General features: G+C 50.1%; 1 protein-coding gene across 5 annotated transcripts; it reads right to left on the reverse strand.

Moving 5' to 3' along the window:
• Positions 1 to 528: 528 nt before the first annotated feature.
• On the reverse strand, positions 529 to 19,224 carry st3gal8 (ST3 beta-galactoside alpha-2,3-sialyltransferase 8). Of its 5 annotated transcripts, XM_029248687.1 has the most exons (8): positions 12,882 to 12,982; positions 5,937 to 6,183; positions 5,511 to 5,810; positions 3,306 to 3,499; positions 2,958 to 3,137; positions 2,811 to 2,856; positions 2,572 to 2,691; positions 529 to 2,050 (listed from the first exon to the last, which is right to left on the reverse strand). In XM_029248687.1, the coding sequence occupies exons 3-8, from the start codon at positions 5,781 to 5,783 to the stop codon at positions 1,883 to 1,885; spliced, it is 981 nt and encodes a 326-aa protein (XP_029104520.1). In that variant the 5' UTR covers positions 5,784 to 5,810; positions 5,937 to 6,183; positions 12,882 to 12,982; the 3' UTR covers positions 529 to 1,882. The 5 variants fall into 5 exon arrangements, with proteins under 5 accessions (XP_029104520.1, XP_029104521.1, XP_029104523.1 ...); XM_029248688.1 differs by lacking the exon at positions 12,882 to 12,982 and adding an exon at positions 19,131 to 19,224 and having other exon boundaries at positions 5,511 to 6,183; XM_029248690.1 differs by lacking the exon at positions 12,882 to 12,982 and adding an exon at positions 13,062 to 14,023 and having other exon boundaries at positions 5,511 to 6,183.
• Positions 19,225 to 21,613: the final 2,389 nt, after the last annotated feature.

The following is a 21,613-nucleotide window of genomic DNA, read 5'->3' on the forward strand; positions in this document are numbered from 1 at the left end:
GGGTACTAAAGCCGGAGATGGAATTCCAATCGAGTCCCTCGAGTGGAAGCCCGGGGCTCAAGTCACTATGGCAGCCGCTGGTCCAGTGGTTGAAAGAAACCAGGGAAAAAAGGCATCTTTGAATGTGGACAGCTGGTAGCAGAGGCGCTTAGAGATGCTTCCTTGGACCCAAAAGGTCATAGGTTTGATCCCCACCTCTGCCTGTAGTACCCTTGAGCAAGGTCCGTTCGAACCGCTCGCCCCATACGGGGCACGGGGAACCGGAGCCTAACCCGGCACACGGCGTGAGGACGCACCCAGGGTGGGACTCGAACCCCAGACCCACCCCCCCTCCCTTGAGCAAGGTACTTACCCTAAATTGCTCCAGTAAAATAACTAAGTACCTAAGTTGCTTTGGAGAAAAGCGTCACTTAAATGAAACCCTTAGTGAGGGAGGGCACCGATATCCCAGATTATTTCCCTTCTTTGGACTTCAATGGTACGACCCGCAGCCGCTGTGGACAATATATCACGAAGCTGACTCAAACACAAGGCTGGAATCCATTTAATTTTCCTGCAGCTTGGTCTACAGAGGTTTATTTCGTTGCCATAGTTACTAATAGTTACCTCCCTTGCAAGAGACACTAATTTAACTCGACCATTTTGAAAAGGTCAGGCATCAGTTTTTATACAGCAAACAGATACATCGCTATTGTCGATACTTCTCTCCTAGAACAATTGTGTCTGATCATGAAGCCAAGCGTAACCCATTGATAAATTGACAACTGGTCACGTGCAGTCAGGTTGTTTTACAGTACACTGTGCCATACCCCAGTGATGGGCTAAAATAGCTTAATATCTATTTTGGTACAAAATACGTATGTAAAACTCAATACAAATTAGGCGAGAGTCCACAAAATACGCTTTGTGGAAATTGTCCATCACGGCTGTGTGACGCAGTAGATGCTGGCTATACTGTAAGTGCACAGTGTGAGGAGGTTGCGGTTTCACGCTTCCCACCGCTCACGGTCTCGGAAGCAGTGGTTCCGGAGGGATGCGCGACGTAACGAAATCATTTTGTTCCTCCACTGGAACATCGCAGCAAATGCTCGTTCAGCCAAGAGCGCAGTCGCGAAGTCCGGTCGTCAGGCTGGTGAAGCTTAATGAGGCAAACGCCGGGGACCCGGGCGCGAGTCCCCGGAAGGCAGTGCGGTCGGGCGCAGGCGCCGAATTCCCCCGGGGGTCACTACCGGTCACGCGCCTGGGATCGGCTGGGCTTTAATCGCACTTTCGCGGGCCTCTTTGGTTCCGCTGTTCCAGGCGGACGGCGTACATTCGTTAGGAGACCCTTTGAGAAGCGGTTCCCTGGTTGCCGTCGCTGCTGCGGTCGGGACCGCTCGTGCGCCTTGAAGGGAGAGCCTCGCGGTACCCATCATTCCAAGAGTAGTGATTGATCGATCAAAAAGCAGCATAGAGACAAAATGCTCTCTGTCTCCGTTCCTGGGAAAGAGCTCCGATTGCATCGCTTCGCCAAAGGGGAGCGGGACTCCGCAGGCCGCGCGACCCCCTAGCGGTCACGGCGCAGTCCGGCTTCGCTCGCCTTCGTCTCGGTTCAAGGCTCCTGTGTTCCGGAAGGATCCGAGCAGATAAGGCAAGGTGGTAGCAGCTGAACAAAGAGGCGGTGCAAACGCTGACCGTGACTCGGCTGCCGCAGGGGCCCCTGGACATTCAGTAAGAGCTTTGCTACATTTTCTAAGTAACAAAAGTATTTCGGTTTGGTGTCAAAGCTTTCAAAGTGTGACCTAAGATTTGGTTCCTGGGGGCAGGAGGGGGCTGGGTGTGGGTGGACTAGGGAAATTTTCTCTCTGGCCCCTCCACCACCCTACCACCCCCAGCTCCACTTCTATCTTAACAGCTTAATTTTGCCCGCGGCGTGCAGCTGTTGGATGACCTTCATCTCAAACTCCGCATTGTGGACGCCGGTTTTGCGGAAGGCGCCAGCATAATGGTTGTTCTCCCAGTAGTGGTGCCAGTTGCCCTGCTGGTCCGCCCCATAGCCAAACACAGACACCTAAAAGTAGCGGTGAAAGGTAACACAAAAACAATACACACATGGAGTAAATGAACGTGCATCAACCACAAAGATACGGACGCTCAGCTCGTATGTCTGACCCCACCACGTTGCTAGTTCGCATCCCTCCAGTAGCTCCTATAGAAGGACATTCAAGTAGCAAACGGTGTTGGACTTACTTATCGAGCTATCGGGAGAGATGGGTTCAAGAGGGATTCAGCAGCTCTGAGGGACATGGAGCACAAAACGGCGATCCTACAGACTTTTGATTTTGGACCCCTTATGAATGGATCACTAAGTTAGATTGCGATTGCTGTTTATAGTTTGAGTTCTTGTTATTTTACGCCCTTAACTACCAGGGACCAAATTCTTGCACCCAAAGCCAGTAAATAAACATAACAAACAGATCCAAGTTCAGCTGCCGAGGACAGGGTGAGCAATTTGTTGGGAAGAGCTCATTTCCCACAGCACACCTAGTGATGATGTTCCTACACATTGGATTGCCGGGGGGGGGGACTCACCTCATCGCAGATGTGCAGGGCAAAGATGATAGCCAGCATCCCCGTAGAGGGGTACCTGCCATGATGCTCAGTCCACTTCTCATGGACGTACTTGAAGAAGGCCGGGTTCACCACTATCACCTGCGGGGAAGGAGACGCGGCGTCAACATGCTGTCCTGTCCATAGCGTTGCACACGCGGAAGGCGAAGCTCATTCTGCTTGAGGCATTTATCCAATGATCATCTCGCCATCCACCTCACCTTGTCTTTGTCTGCTTTAACTCGGTCCTTCACTCTCATGTACGTCCTAAAAGGGGGACAAACGGAGAAATGAGGCCGAAAAACTCAGAAGGTAGGACGGGAGCATGACGTGGCTAGGTTGGGATGGGGTGCGGAGGCGGGGCCTACATTTTGATCTCCCCCGTGGACAAGGCGCTGGCCACCCACTGCAGGTCCCGCAGCTTGAAGGGCAGCAACACCAGGTGGACGCCGGGACCCAGGTCCACAGCGCTCTCCGGGTACATGAAGTGGTGCGTGGTTCTGTTCCCCACGTCCGCCTCGAACCCGACCGTCGTGGCCTTGTTCATCCTTCAGTAAACAGAGCGATGGCAATGTGACTGACTTCCAGGGGCGGGGCACCAGTCTTAATTATACATTTAACTGTACTTTTTTCGTACAGAAATGATTCACAAAATGCTATACACACTGGCTGGCTGGTACTCTGGGTTCTGGGCCAGAGGGACCACGGTCACGTACCTGATCACAATTGAGTGGGAGTCGATCTGCGGGCCGTAGCCAGAGTGCAGCAGGTTTCCCGAATTCCCCACCACGGCGCACCTCCTGCAGTCCCTCGAAGGTACCGGGCGGTCGCCAGCGGGAGCGGAGACGACCCGGAACATCTTCTGGATCACGTCCGTGGTCCTGAGGCCATCGGCGGAGCGCTGCAGGGCCTGCCCAACGAGACGGCACCTAGGCAACCTGGCACATCCCACCTGACCTCACCTGACCCCACCTGACCCCACCTCGCCTTTCCCTCCCAGAAAATGTCATCGCGGCCAAACACTGGGGGCCTTTCATAGGAACAGAAGGGCGTTTTGTCCGCGTCGGGTGAGAGAGCGCGCTCTAATCCGTCCCTTTCGTGGGCCGAGTGCCTTTTGTCGCTATCGCCTTACGCCGCTTTGGCCTCGCTGGCGAGCGCCTTCCAACCAGGCAGGAGCGCGATCCAGAGGGACTCGCCTCCGCATTCGCCGCAGTTATTGTGTCCTTGTCACGGGAAGGGAGAGATCTCCTATTTAGCGAAATTAAAAGCTGTTGATGAAATATATCCAACTCCTCAACCCCCTATTTTAGCCCTTCGAAGGACAATTGAGTTATTACTGCACTGCATATCTAATGGGCAATTTTTTTTTTTTTTTTTTTTAAAATAACAGCGGCCGAGAGATTGAGTTTAGGGACGGTTGAGGCAACATATTTAATCTACTCGGAATGCAAGGAGAGCGTTTCTCGAGGGATCGGCCAACTCGGGTGGGGAGCAACAGGTTCGCGACCCGTTCCGCAGAAGGTTCAAGTCCCGGGTTTTCAGGATAAAACCGCCCCCACCGGCATTTCCGAGATTACAAATGATACTTCGTATTTTCCCCATCGGTACTTTGACCGTGGACTCGTGTTCCAGCGCTAAATTGTCATTAAATGAGTTAAGCGGCTGATGTGGAACGTGACGGCACAGAAAAACGGGGGCCTTGACGGGATGGTCGTTTGAGGAAGCGTGCGCCCGCGTGTCCCAAGGCATAGATAGATGATGTGTCTTTCTCGGACATAATGTGAAATTTCACAGCTGTGCAGCACTGACTGAAAATAAAAAACTTTTTCCATCTCAACCTCTATTATAACTACAACATCTTGGAATAAATAATTATATTAGATGTCAGCCTCTCCCACTGTAGTACCTTCCTCAAGGTCTTTACTGATGCAGTAAAAATGACCCAGCTGCACAAACTGGTAAATCAGTGCAAGTCACACAGTGTACAAACCTAACGCTCTGAGTTGCCTTGGAGGAAAAAGCTGGCTAAAAACGAACAGTAATACCACACCGTGACCGTTTTATTCAAGAGGGAAGGACGCCCAAGGTCTTTGGGAAGTGAAACTGGTCATTCGGAGCCATCGAGAAACGGCATCATTCCAGCCACAGTGCAGCTCTGTAATCAAACTAGTCCGGGCTCTACGGTATTCGATCCGACTGCTAAAACGGAACGGCAGAGAAAATGTTAGCCAGCCCCTCTGTACATGTGTAATGTGGTATTTCGGGGATCAATTACTCTTCCTGTCACTACGTGCATGGTTGAGAGCCCAGGATACACCGCCGTCTCCGCCTGTACCGAGACTCGCTAACGTTTTCGGCTAAAAGCCCAGGCTGGATTTTTAAGACGGGCGCAGCAAAAGCTGAAGTCGACAGCCTTCGCCTAGAAGGGAAGCCAAGAAGCCCCGTCCTGTTGTTCCGATTCCGCTTATCGCAGCGCCCAGCACGTTCCCTTCGTCAACGCCACCGACAGCCTAATGGGGGGGGCGGGGTTTGGAGAGCCATCTGGGCCAAATGGGATGGAGAGATGATTGATCCAAAGGAACGGAAAAGATGTCCGAGTCGATGCGGTGGAGAGAAGGAGGGACCCAACAGGACGAAGGGCGATTGGGCCACCGGGGTGGAGCGGTCCAAGTGTGGTGGAGAGCTGCCTGGGAAAACGGCCAGGTTCTTCCACAGGATACGCTCGCGGTCCGCGTGATGGGGATTATACCGAATATCCTGGGAAAAACCTCAGTACCCCCCTGAAAGGCGAATGTTTCGTGAGCTCCGAGACACACCCCTCAGCGCTACGAACAACAATTACGCCATAATACCGTGATACCGTGGGCCCAGGCGCCTCCGTAAGAACAACAGCAACAAAACACCAGTCGACTGCCACTCACCAACCACCAGCGCAGGGCCAGGGGGTCGATGATGCTGTTCTCCGCGAGGATGGGCTGCTGCGAGGGTTCGAAATGCCGGTCGAACCACTCGGATTTGGCCACGCAGGAGGCGCAGGGGCACGGCTTGGTGGGGGCGCCGGTGGGGGGGGTCTCGGGGACGACTGCGGCGGGGCGCCAGGGGCGGGCCCACTTCTGCATGATGCGCGCGGCGATGATGAAGAGCAGGACCGCGCAGAAGACGGCGCATGCGTACAGCTTCCTCTTCCGCTGCATGGCTGACGTGACCGCGAGCGCCGGGGTCTGCGGGGGGGGGGGGGGGGTCACGGCTCAAATGAAGGCGTCGTCTCCCCGGGCGCACTCTTAAAGGACAGAGACCCAGATACCCAAACGGTCCGCTCCGGGTTCCCTCCGCTAGGTCATGCTGACCGACAGAAGTGCCGCGAGGACTCGAGTCGGGCTACGACGATCCACGAGTCCACGGCGCAGGAACCGGCCGCATGTTGGCTCCGCACCGGCCCGGTTCGTTTAGCTGCTGAAGAGGGGCTGTTCCGGCGGCCTCCCCGTGCCGTCCGATGGATGGACTGCGAAACGACGACGAGCGTCCCGGAGCCGCTGCGAGCATCGGCGACGGCTCCGCGGTACCGGGACGGAGGGCGGACGCAGCTTCTCACCCCTGGAACAGAGTAGAAAGCAGCATCGCTGACACCAAAAAAGGCTCTTTACTAAATTAAAATGATATGTCGGGGGCAGAACGGCACAAGGGAGTGCTCCAGCGGGGGGCAAAGGAGAGTTAAGCGAAACCTATAAAGGCGAACGAACACAACCAGAAAGTACGGTAAAACACGAGCAAAGTAATATTAAGAAATGCAAACGAAAGTTTGTCGACTCTTCATAGCAGAAAAGTCCGGAAGCGACTTTCGGGCCCTTTTTGCTTCCTCCAACACGACCCTGTTCTCTCAACCCCCACCACGCTGACACAACTACGGCCTTCCTGGGAGGGGCAGGGCAGAGCTAACACCTGGCCCCGTTGCGTCGCGACGGGATGTGGGTTCGACACCCTGGGGCGGCGAGCGAAAGCGGCTCGAAAGGCGTCCGCTCAGCAAACGCACGTTTGCTATCTTTGGCCCAAGAGGAAGCGCCACTCGAGCACCGATCCCAGATCAGGGCGCGCAGCTTTCGGCGCGGCCGCCGTCACCCAAATAAGCAAAGTGAGGAGCTTTTTCCACTTCCTGCGCAACAGACGGCCGGGCGGACGCCGCGTCCCACGCCGATCTGCCGACGCCCGAGCGGCTGTCGTTGCCGAGGGCGACCCGCCGGAACAATCAACCGAACGGAGAAACTCGGGACAACTGTTGACTCCGCAGGACAGCCGGATTGTTCCGCTCCTCCCGCACACATTCCGGCTCCTCCAACCCACACCTACTACAGCACGTTCCGGAAGCCGGCGCCCCCGCTCCAGAGGCACGCGGATCGATCGGCCGCCGAAGCCTCGGAAGGAGGCCGCGCGCCGACGCTCGTCAACGTACCGTCCCCCGCCGCTCCTGCCCCGACAACTGCAGACACGCAGCGCAGCCCTTCACCGCCCCGCCGGGGCTCTTGCTCCACCATGCCGCCGGAGTCAGCCAAATGTGGAGGGAGGGAGGGAGGGAGGGAGGGAGGGAGGGGGGGAGGGGGAGGGAGAGAGAGAATGGGCGAGAGACACAGTGCCGGAGAGGGTGGCGAGGGCGAGCAGCGAGAGAGTCCCAAAGTAGCTACAGCCTGCAGATGCCACCCCCACCCCCAGAATTCTATCCCCTGCATGCCGTCTCTCCAAATGACGAGAAGCAGTCTGCAGCAACAAGACCCCAGGAATCCTGCGACAGACCACCCAGAAAAGGGAGGGAGGGAGGGAGGGAGGGAGGGAGGGAGGGGCAGAGACCTCTGGCTGGGGGGTGGAGTTGCAGGGGAGACCGGAAAGTGCAATGAACTACAGGTCGAACCCAGGAAAAAACACAGCGGTGGGGTTGGGTCCAGCAGGAACCCTGATACACGCAAGCAGCACCCACCTCCTGCTGCAGGACCCTCGATCGGAGCACTTTCCCCTCAACTGACACGGTAAAAATTACACCGCTGTGTAGACGGGCATACCTGACTACCTACCTTAGTGTCCAAACCTCACACTGTATTTTGTCTTAGAAAAACGCCATCTAAAGGAACAGTAACAATAATAATAGCAAACAATAGCAATAATAATAATAATAATAATAATGTTATTAAGACAAGCACTTCAAGAGCCAAGCCTGAAGGCCCCCCATCAATGGAGACCGCTCTCACGTGACAAATCAGAAAGCCCAGCACTGCACCCCCCCACCCGACCCCCACACACGCTCTTTACCCACAGCAGGCAGCTGCGCTCACGTTCACATTCGCGCAGGTGGGAGACGCCGCCCTCCGAAACAACGCCTTGGCTAATCCCACTTTTTCGATGCTAATGCGAACAGCGCTGCCCCCCACCCAGTTCTTCATTTCCATCAGGACCTAAAAGTGTTACCTGAACAGCTGGATGTTTTACCGAATGCAGTGAGCTGTGAAGAAGAGCAGGAGACCCCTCTCTGGGGCACCTACTGCCAACCTCTTGGCCTTTGTATCTGGCACAAAGATCTCAGGAAACGAAAGTGCATCGAGAAGAGAGAAAGAGCTTTAGATGCGGATGCAGGATTGGGAAACCACCTGACGCCACCGTGTTGCCGGTTCACATCCCTCCAGTAGCTCCTACAGAAGTGACGTTCAAATAGCAAATACACAGACAATCACAGCAGATGGTGTTGGACTCATTTATGGAGCTGGCAGGAGATCAAGATCATTTACTTGATCAAGTACTGGCCAACTGCATTTCTTGCTGCTGATTAGTATGTTAATATCAATACTATTTATTATATTGTAATTTTTTTTTTTTTTTTTTAATGTAGCATAATGGTCCTGGAGGAACACTGATTCGTTTTACTGTATGCTGTACCAGCTGTATATGGCTGAAATGACAATAAAGCCACTTTGACTTGATCAGGAGACAAGTGGTCCTCAAAGAGATGGGTTCTAGACCCTTCTTGAATGCGGGAGGGATTCAGCAGCTCCGAGGGACAAGGGAGTTCATTCCACCATATCGGGACCAAAACTGAGAACCTACAGATGTTGTACCCCTCTATAAACACTCAATTCTTTAACCTCTAGACAAACACACACACACTTTCAGAACCGCTTGTCCCATACGGGGTCGCAGGGAACCGGAGCCTACCCGGAAACACAGAGTGTAAGGCTGGAGGGGGAGGGGACACACCCAGGACGGGACGCCAGTCTGTCACAAGGCTCCCCAAGCAGGACTCGAACCCCAGACCCACCGGAGAACAGGACTGTGGTCCAACCCACTGCGCCACCGCACCCCAGACAAATATACACATTTTCTTAATCACTACTGACAGTTCCTTAACCACGCTCTAGCAATAGTTTATTCAGAGCCTCCGAAATCCCACTCTTCAAATAATACCAGGTGCGCGAGACTGAACATCCCCCAAGTTTGGATCGCAGCTCTTTAATCAAAGAGTGGCAGGAGCTCAGACAGAGGAGGACAGGAGTCAGGAGACCACGGAGCCGCGTGCGGAAGTACGACTGCACTTTAATTAGAGGTCAAAGACAAACCGAGGGGGATTTAGACCAATTCTAAATTAGAGGACGGATTCGACAGCGACGCCAGCCTCCGTCCACGTGCGTCCAGGTCCAGTCCCCTGTATCTAACACTGTGAAGAGTTCAAAGATGTGGATGGTATAGTGCTCCCTCGCGAGACGTGGCCTGGGTTCGAACTTGACCGAATGCGCGGGTACGAGAGGAACCTGTCCTCTCCCCGTCCGCAGGGATTTTTTGTTTGACCGAGGACTCAGTTTAACGGCCAAAGTTTAATAGGAAACTGCCTCTGGGTAGAGCGACAGCTGGGAAACCGATAAGGGTTAGCGTGTGTGCGTGGGTGTGCGCGCGTTCGTGTCCAATGATGAAACTGCTCCACAAGGCCGTACCTTGCACCTTGAACAGCCAAAGATGGACATCCAGCGTCCCGTGGAGTCTAGTGAGGTAAACAGCTTGAGCAATAGTGAAAAAAGTGAGATGGTATTGCATATACCGATTAAGAAATTGCACCATACACACACACACACGGAGGCACTGTCCCAAAGCCCAAGATTAAAAATGCTATCTAACGACTCAGCAGAGGGATTTTCTTTAAAACAACGACCGACATTGGCGTTCATCAGGACAAACCGAGTCTTTTCCCAAGACTAATCCGCACCTTAATTCATTAAGCGATATGCGTAAAAAATGCAAAAAAAAAAAATTAGTACTTAAATATGAGGCTCTGCAAAAGGGCCACTGCCATCTGGAAGATTTCCTGCCCATCAAGCTAATTGGTTTTCGCCAATTACAGGCTGGGTGTAACTCTAGCAGTGTGTATCGACAGCGCTGAATTTCACTTACATCTCCATTTTTACTGCCAAGCGCGCAGGAGGAAGGTGAAGCCTCGTGGGGGTGGGGGGTTCCATCAACTGGGGTTCCAAGGGGACGCGAAGGCACGTCCAGCACAACACAGCCTTTATATTTACATTTATTCATTTAGCTGAGGCTTTCTCCAAAGCGACTTACAACGCTAAGGTTACAACGATTTACCCATTTATACAGCAGGGTAATTTTACTGGGGGCGGCACAGTCGCGCAGCAAGTAGCGCTGCTGTCTCACAGCGCCTGGGTGGTGCGAGAGGACATGGGTTCGATCCCCGCTCAGCCTGTGTGGAGTTTGCACGTTCTCCCCGTGTCTGCGTGGGTTTCCTCCGGGTGCTCTGGTTTCCTCCCGCAGTCCAAAGACATGCCGTTCAGGTTCACCCATAGTGTGTGAGGGGGAGAGAGAGAGTGAGAGAGTGTGTGTGTTCCACTGGGGTATGGATTGTTAGTAGTGTATCTAGCAGTGTAAGTCACCTTGGTGAATAGGGTGTGTGGGCTGATAACACTACTTAGAGTTCATTGGAAGTCGCTTTGGAGAAAAGCATCTAAGTGAATAAATGTACTGGAGCAGTTTAGGCCAAGTACCTTCCTCAACGGTACTTCAGGCAGAGGTGGGGATCAAACCTATGACCTTTGGATCCAAACAAAAGGCAGCAGCTCTAACCACTATACTACCAGGTGTCCCTATGCATAAAATTTTTTTATTATTCTTATATATTTAATAGAAAGTCTTTATATTGACCCTGAAGACTAACAGCTGTAAAAATGAACGTGTCACTGTGTCAGGGTTTGAGCTCAAAGTGTAAACTGCTCTGAAATCCTTAACGTTTTAAACATTACAGTAACAGCATCTCACCAGATTCATCTGGTAACTCGTACTTCCGATTCCTCTTCATTTACTCTTTTCTCCGAACGTTGCGAAAGACCAGCGTTTGGGCCGGACGACAACGGCGCGTTTACGTCTGCGAAAAGCTGGTTCTTCCTTTTGCCGAGACGCACAAACCGAGCGAACGCGAACCGTGTGCTTTTGGCCTCACTTTTGTTCTGCTGAGCAAACCAACTCGGGAAAATATATTGTACCGTCGTACCACAAAACAGCACAATCGCCGCACGGCTGAATATGTTTATCAAACCTAATTACAGTATGTCACTAGTGTGATGTGCATGTCATGTATGAAACCCAAAAATACCGCTGAGTGATTTGCATGTTGTAGAATGAGGGTCCGCTGATGAATGTTGGGTTCTGACACCATGTCCTTGAGCTAAAGTAATCAAAAAGCTCTCTTTTTTTTTTAAAAAAAAAAAAAAGAAATTAAAAATCTATCATATAAATAGCCAACCTTAGTGAAATGACATGGACCCCAGTGGCCGCGGGCATCAAAATCCGCCTTCCAAGCGTCCACCCGAGGAGCTCGATCCAGTCACCTCACGGATGTCGGACCTCTGGTCAGAACCTCACAGTAGGCTGCTGCTTACTGGACGAACTGTGCTTTTACACCCCAGATGGTTACAGATTATGGGTAGCAATGTGTCTGTAAACCCCTGCTGGAGTCGCTCAGGGACGGTATTACCGCGCCGGTACCGGGTCGCGTTCACACGTCCAACAGAGCGCCGGACGGCGCGTCTTAAAAATTCCTCTCATTAACCGTCCATTCGTGGACAATGGATCCAAATGACACCATCGGCCAACGGCAGCTGCCGGTAGTGCTTAGGGCTACCGCCTTTGCGCCGAAAGGTCATAGGTTCGAATCCCACCCCTTGAACAAGGTACTTACCCTCAAGTGCTTCAGTAAAAAGTTACCCACCTTCATCAATGGGTAAATAATTGTAAGGCAGCTTAAAACAGTAAGTTGCTTTGGAGAAAAGTGTTGGATAAAATGTCCTCATGTTATTAGGAGTGACACGTGTTCGGAATAAGGCTGTAATTCTCTTTTTTTTTTATCGTCAGACTTAGTTTGGAAGCGCCAGAGGTTCACTTATTTGTTCACTTTTTTTGCTCGTCATGGCAGGGAGAGACAGAAGCGCGGAGGCAGCGGCTCATTATTTTCTGCGTGCGGCGTAAGTGGTGTAAAAGCGTGTAAAAGAGTGTAAAAGCATGACGAGCACAGAAACGCGAATAAGAGGAGCGGACAGAGAAACGGAGAAAAGTTGCAAAACGGGGCTCTTTCTTTTGTTTCGGCTACTTCCTCAATTTTTGAATTTACACTCCAAAATAACACCGTTTACGATAAGTGCTCGCTGCGTCTGTCTAAGACTAAGCGCATGATTTTATCATCATCTCCGCCGGCGTTCACTGCGTTTTACCCTGTTTTAACAGGTCACGTATAGGGACCGAGCCGAAGACAACTTCTCTCTCTCTCTCTCTCTCTCACTCACTCACACACAGAGTAACGAGACCTCCTTCCACACACAGTGCCAGGTGGGTGTTGGGTCCGAGACAAGGAGGAACCCGAGGAGGTGATCGGACTCGGAGAAAAGCGACAACGAACGACCGGACCGTCCGGCCAACTTGCCTTGTTGGGGCTCAACCGACGACCGACCTCCGCCGAGCAGCACAGCTGAGCGAAGAAAGAAAGGCCTGTTCCGTTCGGGCGGCTGTTCTGTTCGATGGAGCGCGAAGGCGAAGCGCGGCGACTAACGGAACGGAGCGGAGCAGAGCGGAGCGGAGCGGCGGCGGGACGCGAGCGCTGCCAACTGTCGGGATGTGATCATGTCGCGGCGACTTCCACCCTCTACACTCTGCTCCGTGCTCCTTACAAACACACCCGGCTAAGTGGGAAAAACGGAAGTGTGTGAAAGCAGAAGGAAAGAAAAGAGTGGAACTTGCTGGAAGGCGCTGCGGTACTAACTTACCAGCCCTGGTGGAGGGAGCGGAGGGAAGGACGGCGTTCGGAAGGAAAATGTGTGTGTTCGCTCGGCTCTCGCTGTGACTGACTGACTGACTGTGTGTGTGTGTGTGTTCAGAACACCCCTTCCCCCCTCTCTCTCTCTCCCCCCTCCACACACACACACACACACACACACACGACTCACGCGTACGAACTTGGCGCGCATCGTCGAGGTCTCGAACGCTTCGGCTCCACGGAACCGTGACCCGTCGGTGCCGCTCCGGTTGGATTTCCCGACTCGGCGTTACTGTCGCCAACTTTCTTCTCTGAGCTCCGCTGCAAAAACGGTGCTGAAAAATCCGAAACTAAAGTCAAGCACAGTTTGTTTGGTTTTCTTTTTGTTTGTTTGCGTGTTCGTAGTTTTTAGCCGCTTAACGGCGGTAAGTAACTTCTCTGGTTTCTCTCGTCGCGTCGACTTCCAAAAAACACAGAACCGAAAATGACACGTGGTTTTTCCTTTCCCTTTAAATCAGACTTAACGGAGAAAACAGGACTGGCGTTCCCCTCTCCTAATTCACGGTATCTGCCGCTTTTTTTTTTATTTTATTTTAAGTCCCTTCGGTGAATATGAATAAAACAATGTATTTCGCTTTCTCTTCAGGGACACAACATGCACAGCCTACCCAGAATGCACTGCCAACAGCGTGGGCTACATGCACGGCCCCCTAGACACGCAGCTAATCCAGCGTGTACAACATGTACAGCAGACGAGACCTGTGGTCGCTGTGCGATGCAGCGGTCAGCTTGTGGTCGGAACTGGGCCTTGAGCAGCCCTGTTACTGGCGACTACTGGGTGACAAACACACCCAATACCTTGGAGGAAGATTGTTGGGGGGTGTTGGCAGTCGTCGTGTTGTAAACTGAAGTTCAGATACCGTCTTCATCAGCGGGCCAAGAGAAGCGTTTCCTGTCAGGGCCGTGACACAGTTCCGAATGTTTGGAGCGTGGTAACGCGGTGAAAACAGCCAAGAGTTAGTGTTAATCGCCATCCTGCTCCGTGGCTAACGGTGCTTCAGATGCGCTTGGGGATCAAGGTTTGAGGAGCGCTCTTTAAACGGCAGGGGGGTGTGGTAGCGAAGCGGGTCCGGGTTCGAGTCCCACTTGGGGTGCCTTGCGGCGGACTGGCGTCCCGTCCCGGGTGCGTTCCCTCCCCCTCCGGCCTCGCGCCCCGTGTTGCCGGGTTAGGCTCCGGCTCGCCGTGACCCCACTTGGGACAAGCGGCTTCAGACCGTGTGTGTTTAAACACCTTTTATTGGGCTGACCCATAACACCGATTTCGCTTTCGGCAAAAGCACGCACGCTGGCCGAAGCAGGGTCGCAGCAAACCGGAGCCTAACCCAACAACCACCGCATCCCCTACTTTCAGCAAAAAGCTCATTTTAATTTAACTGCGTAATTTTCATGTCACACTCAAGGGCACTTACATTTACCTGTTTAACTGATACTTTTACATTTGTACACCTGTGTTATTTTTACTGGAGTATTTCAAGGTAAGTCTCTTGATCAGGGGTGCTACAACAGGAGATGAGATTCAAACCTGGCTCTTTCGAGTGTAACGGGGCAGCTCTAAACACTGCGCCACCTGCTGCCCATCTCAGCAAGATGCACCCCCCCCGGGAAGCCTCCCGGTGCTTCCACCTACCTACACATAACCTGATGTGGTAAGAAAGTCAAAGGATCTTCGAGATGAGGGATTTTCACTAGCTTCTCACTTGACTTTTTATACAAAATGATTTCCATGAATCAGTCATACATGTATAATAATAATAATTTATAATGTTTACGAAAGAACCCCAGTAAACTGTAGAGGATCCTCTTGGAATCTGAACCAACAATGTTTTGAACACAAGCAAAAGTCCTCAACCACTGTGCCCCCTGCTGTCTTTGGGCAATGCAACACTTTTGTCTGCGGTGTCAGTTGGGGTTGCCTGCAAGAATAAGGTTAAGAGCCCATTCTTCCTGCCCCTTGTTTGTGCAGCAGCAACGGCACCGGAGGGTGGGGCGTCACTTCCATCGTGTCATTTTCGTTGAAGGAAAGCAGCCAGCCCTCAACATTAAAAAAAAATTTAAAAAAAAAACCCCTGAATCTGGACATCATGCTGATGTAGGTCATCTGGACAAAATATTTAAACGTTTGTGCACAAAACAATGGCACGTGTAAATAGAACTCCTTGCTGCTGTTAACATGAAATGACGCAGACTTTAAAGCAAATCCAAAAGTGAGGTTCTGTGGAGAGGGGATAGACACCACCGGAGCCACTCACCAAACCAGAAACAGGCCCTCGACTTGTCCCAGTCATCACTTCAGGCTTGATGAAGTGCCAACAGAGAGAGAGAGAGAGAGAGACACACACACACACACAGAGCTGGGACTGGACGCCTATTCGTAACGTATTTTGTTCATATCACCAAAGTATTTTGCAATTATAATTTGCATTATTAAGCAATGATCATTAAAAGGTTAATAATCCCTTGGCTTATCTGTTGGGTAGGTTCTGAAAACATCTCAGATAGAGCTATCATAAAAATGTTTTTAGGACTATTTTTTAAACTTAGAGGAAAAACTGATTTAAGACGATCGAAAATAAAATATTCATCCCATCCAGATGTGCAACGTTCCTCATCCTGTATTGATCACCGACACTCAGGAACACCATACGTGAGCTATAGACACTGTGGAAGTGAGTTGAATTAAGGTGGTCCCACATTCATATTGTTTTTTTAGATGCTCTTTCCTGCCATCTATCAGTTTGGGAGATAATCACAGGTTGATTGCACTTCACTAGAAACAGGAATTTAGAAAACCGGCACGTAGATGAATAGGGGGGCATGGTGGGTTTGGCCGGGGGATGTTCTCGGGTGGGTCTGGGGTTCGAGTCCTGCGTGGGGTGTTTTGTGACAGAGTGGCATCCCCTCCCGGATGTGTCCCCTCCAGCCTTGCGCCCCGTGTTGCCGGGTTAGGCTCTGGCTTGCCGCGACCCCGCTTGGGACAAGTGGTTTCAGACAGCGTGTATGCAGATGAATTGCAATAAAAAATAAACCGGTACACATCTGCATCTTTGAACAATTGTAACCTGGCCTTTCAGAACAAGAGGAGCCAGAGTATGTGGCGGATCTGGAGCAGAAAAGCTGCGTGCCATGGACAGTGTGCCAGGTGTTAGGGTTAGGAGGCGGGGTTGGGCTGTAGAGCGTCAGCACGCTGACCGCCAGCTCCACACGGCTCAGCATGGGAGACGCTCCTGCCAGGTCGCTGCAAACACTGAACCCATAAATCACGGAGAGAGGAGCAGCAGAATCTAATTAGGTTTATCCGCACGGTTCGGCTGCCTTCCTGTGTCTGGCTTCGGATGCCATCGATGACCGTCCGCGAACTGCTGGGGTGGCTGTCTTTAACCCTCTGCGCACCACCGTTTTAAGGCAAACGAGAAAAGTGACACAACGAATGGAGACGAATGAACTGAGAGAAACTTGCTGTGTGTTACTGTGCCCAAAGCGCTCAGATCATTTCAGTGTTTCATCATTAAATATTGCACGTTCACCTCAGAAGAGGGAACAGATTAGACTCAATGCTGCATATTATGTTCAGAATTATTGAACCTTAAATGTATTAGCGCTGCATTTGCAAACCCTGCCTGTACAGGAAGATAACTGTGTCTCGGCATTCGCAGCTAAGTGCTAGAGAACTTCACTGCAGAGCAGGAGGTCCTGGTTTCAAAGCCTGGTTTCCCCAGGGCTTGAATCCCCTTCCAGCTGCTCAAAGACCTTACCCTGAATTGATACGGTAAAAATGAACCAGCAGCATAATTGGGTAAATCACTGTAAATTTCTTCATGTGCAAATTTAATATTTAAAATTTCCCTTGGAGAATGGGGTTAGACGAATATGTTTAATAATGACCTAATGTATTCTTAATTTAATAGAGTTTCATGGGCTACTTTGAAATGATCAACATCATTTTTACGGTAGTTTGCTCACAGGTATTTTCAAACAAACTGGCGCATATTAAATAAATACACACTGCAAAAGCAGAATTTGAGGAAAAATGTGTCACACAGGTGCATAGCGCACAGGTGAATAAATCCGAGGCCTCGCTGGGAGCCTCAGAGGCCATATTTCGTTTTATAGTGACGGAGACACATTCGCACCCAGCTCAGCCAGAGCGCCTCCAGCTCGGATCTGTCCACGTACCGCTAATATGTGTCTGAAAAAGACATTAAGTAGACTGGGAACTGTTCCTCGTGACTCAATCTTGGGCTTGGGCTGGTCTTTGCGGCCAGCTGTGGCACGCGGAGGGGGGAAAGCACGGTGGGGGAGGGTCTGAGTGCGAGTCCGCCCAAATGAAGCCCTTCTGCACCACCGCACCACCATCCATTGTTTTCACTCCTGTCCCAGTACATCTTTCACCGATATCCACGGCTTCCCCTGCCCACCAATAAATCAGTTCTTCATAAACACAGTAAATATTTCCTTCTGACAGTCTGTAAATTCTAATTCAATCAGTTGGAAAAGTGAGCCAAGAATGGAAGTAATTGGTCCAGCACATCCAGGGGATAGAGTTTTTAGAGTGTAGGTGTATTTTCTTGGGGGGGCGCAGTGGCGCAGTGGGTTGGACCGGGTCCTGCTCTCTGGTGGGTCTGGGGTTCGAGTCCCGCTTGGGGTGCCTTGCGACGGCCTTGCGATGGACTGGCGTCCCGTCCTGGGTGTGTCCCCTCCCCCTCCGGCCTTACGCCCTGTGTTGCCGGGTAGGCTCCGGTTCCCCGTGACCCCGTATGGGACAAGCGGGTCTGAAAATGTGTGTGTGTGTGTGTGTGTGTGTGTGTGTGTGTGTGTGTGTGTGTGTGTGTGTGTGTGTGTGTGTGTGTATTTTCTTAAACAATCATACTGACAGCAGCAATAGAACTCAGCTAGAAGAACAATGAGTGTCTTCTGGCAACACTAAGACAATCGGTCTCCTCACAGCCTCATTCCCTGTGATGCTGCTAACACTCAGTCAAGAGCAAAGCTGGAGTGAGGAAACAGGTGTGAAAGAAATGTTCTTTCTCACCCTGTAACCGACCAGCCGCGGGAGAGCCGCACAAAACACTCAGACACGTAGAGCCTTTCGCAACATCGGCTGATGGGAGAGCCCCAGACAGCTGGGTGTCTCTCCAGTTGGTTTGCGTTGCCTCCTTCTATTGGAAGTTCATACATATGTCATCATAAGCAAGGCAACACTTTCGAAACTTCCCTTGCGTCCAACATGAAAGTGATGCATCCTAAAGGTTAACAAAGTTTCTTCGCGTCTCGTTTCCCTACCAACATTTTCTATTGCGTTAAACAGTCACAGAGCATGGAGCCAAGACACAACACACATTTTCAAAACGTATTAAGTAGAACATATTAATCACTTGAACATACTGACTCCTTGAACATATTTTCACACCACACAGGAAATGCTAGAACAGACCCCACGCTAAAACAACCCAGAGCGCTGAGCAATTCAGAGCATCACATGTTCCTCCCACGTTCTCATTTTCAAATCTAATTTTTGCCTCTGTGCCTTTGACCTCCTATCTGTCTCTTCCTCACCTCACAGTCTATTGCATGTCCCTCAGGCTCTCCTGCATGCTGTGGGAGATCCTGCAGAACTTCTGCTGCTCCCTCAAACTGTGGAAATCCCTCCCCAAGAATATCAGGGCATCTCCTACTCTGGACACCTTTAAATCCAGGCTTAAGACTGACATGTTCAAAATTACTAAAATTTCTGTCCTCCTCTCTCTTTATCATTTAACTTCCTATAGTTTTTCTTTTTATTATTTTGTTGTTTTATTGAGTTTCATACTGAAGCAACTTCTACAAACATCATAGTGATATTTTTATTTTAGTGTAATCACAGTAAAATAAGGATTTTTAGAAGTATTTAGAGAACAGATATAGAACACAAACTCAGATCCTGCTGATGTCCAGAATTTACTGAAAGGTTACTTCTTAAAGTGAAACTATATATTCTCAATAACATCTGAATAGGAGAAATTAGTCATTCACAGGAAGCAACAGGCAGCCAACACATGTATCTGTTATCAAGACTCTGATTCTTAGAGCTAAAAAATTGAAAACTCAGAGCCATGTGACCCCATTTGGCTTCTGAAAGTTGGTGAGTAGAAGAGGGTAAGACAAAGAGCAGAAAGAGAGGAACGCTGTAAATAAAGTAAGAAAGAATGCAGGAACACTGTACCTCACTGTTGCCCGAAGTAAAAGGCAGTACTGCTGCTGCCTGGCTCTGCTGTTGCTATGACCTACTCCTCGAGTGATTCTACAGCGGAAATAATCTGCACAAGATGGTTTAGATTATGACGTGAGGGGGCATGTCTGCGTGTGTGTGTGTGTGTGTGTGTGTGTGTGCGCGCATTTGTGTCTTTTTTTCTGCTGTGCAACACGTGGTTTTTCCTGCTTTAGTGCAGAACATACTAGGTATTATAAGGCCTTCCAGAAGAGTACTAAATACACAACCATCCAGATGGGATATTTTCCGTCTGTCCCAAATAAACAAGCATAATTTACTGCCAGTAAAATGTTTTAATTGTTCAAAAATGTTTTAAGGTTAGGGGGGCGCAGCGGGGCGGCGGCACAGCGGGTTTGGCCAGGGCCTGCTCTCTGGCGGGTCTGGGGTTCGAGTCCTGCTTGGGGGTGCCTTGCGACGGACTGGTGTCCCGTCCTGGGTGTGTCCCCTCCTCCTCCAGCCGTACACCCTCTGTTTTCAGGTTAGGCTCCAGCTCCCCACGACCCCGCACGGAACAAGAGGTTTCAGACTGTGTGTGTGTGTGTGTGTGTGTGTGTGTGTGTGTGTGTGTGTGTGTTTCAAGGTTAAATGTTTCTATTTTGTGCAGTTGCATGTAAACCATACCTTTAAGGAAACATACTAAATGAAAGGAACAGTTGTCTACAATTGTGTAACCGTGTCCTCGTCAGTGTTTTCATTATTTTTATGGGTTTTTTTCCTCAAAATACAAAAGCTGGTTGAGCAACCCAGTTTTTGCAAGCCCTGTTGAAAAGTCTGTCTTAACTGTTTTAGAAGGATCTCATTTTCTGCCGTGTGCCAAAGTAGGCGGAGCGGAGTTTCTGAGAAGCTGGAGTGCAAAAATGAAAAACCACACACTAATAGTGTAGTGCCCTGGTGGTAGCAGGCTTCTTTTATGCCATGAAATTGTAGTATTTCGCCTCGTCTTTAATCCTACAGGCTGCTGTAGATCCATATTAAAATGTACCATTGAACATACAGATGTGGTCTCAGCTTTACTATAGTTTTACCAACGCTGCAGTATTTGATGAAAGTGATCAATCGTTTTGAGCATAAAAAGTGATTCACATCATTGGTTTTTGTACTTTTTCCTCTAAGATATACGTTGCTTTATAGAAAAGTCTCTGTTAAATTAATAAAAATAAATGCAAATGTAAAGCAAGGTGCTCTGTCAAACTGTTTGATCTGTATAGTTTAACATGTAAACCCTGACAGCCCTCTTTCAGAAATGTGATTAGAAGCGCATGTATGTTTATTTGCAGTGTCACACATTATTGATGTGACTGTCCGTTTTAATGTTTAACTAAAAAGTATTGTTGCTTCCTTTTTCTGGGCTTTCATTGAGGCTCCTGACCAATCATGTGTTAGCTGGCTTGCTGACTGGCCTTCTGGGTGTCACTGGCGTGCTTGACGACCCGCCGCCTAACAATTGCACGTCAGTCAACCCGTCCCTGTGACAACCCCAGAGACGCAATATAAAAGTGTTCACTCCGACACACCTAGCCGCGGAACCTCAGACTGAAAGATGTTCTCCTCACCTACTTTCCAAGGGCCTCTGTTCTGTTCTGAAGGTGCCACTCTCGTGTGATACAAATAAAGCATCAGCATTTGAGTCCGTCTACCTGGTCCCCTGCATTCGACATGACACACCACAAGACTGCAGTTGTGTTCCTCAGGCTTACCCAGGTCTTCAACAATATCCACCTTTTATACAGAAAAAAACAAAGCAGAAACACAAAATTTTACAAGCAAACTATTGCTTTACAACAAAGGCAACCAACAACTATAATATAGTTACTGTTGTTAGTAACTAGAAAGTAGTTTAGAAGTCACACTGAAGAAACTTCAAATAATTTGGAACATATTTTTATTTTCTACATCTTGAAAAAGGCTGCTACCATAAATTGCCACCACCATCATCATCACCATTATTATTAGAATTATTATTATTAGTTTTAGTTGTAATGTTCAGATCCCCACTTGTCGTTCGGTGTTTAAAAAGACAATGACTCCACCCCAACAGTATCAAGATGACACGTTCAACGTGACTCATAAGTTACTTGCAATACAGCCACTACTTGTTGCAGCCAGCAACTAGCAAAACCCATGACTCTCGATACTCATCCTCATGCTGTTATGGTCAATGTTTTCCAGAAGAAAAATAGCCACTTTCCTGGAAGAAGTTTAAAGTCAAACAGAATGGCTCTTCTGGTGTTTCTTAGAGATAGCGGATGAGCAATTGTTTCCTGTGGCTGATGAAACGAGAACTCCGCAAGTGCTGAAAGTTAATTTGGATAATCAGATAAATTAATACATAACTGTATTGCGAGGAAAAATGACACAGCAAAGGGATATCTGTCCACAATCTGAAGATCTGGAAACTGCCATCTGCACACAGTAGTTGGTGCGAGTCCCTAGGG

Source organism: Scleropages formosus, chromosome 24 (genome assembly GCF_900964775.1).
Source record: "Scleropages formosus chromosome 24, fSclFor1.1, whole genome shotgun sequence".
In the NCBI taxonomy this organism is placed as follows: Eukaryota; Metazoa; Chordata; class Actinopteri; order Osteoglossiformes; family Osteoglossidae; genus Scleropages; species Scleropages formosus.

What these genes read in the sequence shown, in the direction of transcription:
- st3gal8 (XM_029248688.1), bottom strand. Translation starts at nt 5,783, where the DNA reads ATGCAGCGGAAGAGGAAGCTGTACGCATGCGCCGTCTTCTGCGCGGTC. An exon ending in TGGCCCTGCGCTGGTGGTTG is followed by an intron (nt 3,500 to 5,510) that starts GTGAGTGGCAGT and finishes CTCGTTGGGCAG; the next exon opens with GCCCTGCAGCGCTCCGCCGA. An exon ending in CCCTGCACATCTGCGATGAG is followed by an intron (nt 2,051 to 2,571) that starts GTGAGTCCCCCC and finishes CGCTACTTTTAG; the next exon opens with GTGTCTGTGTTTGGCTATGG.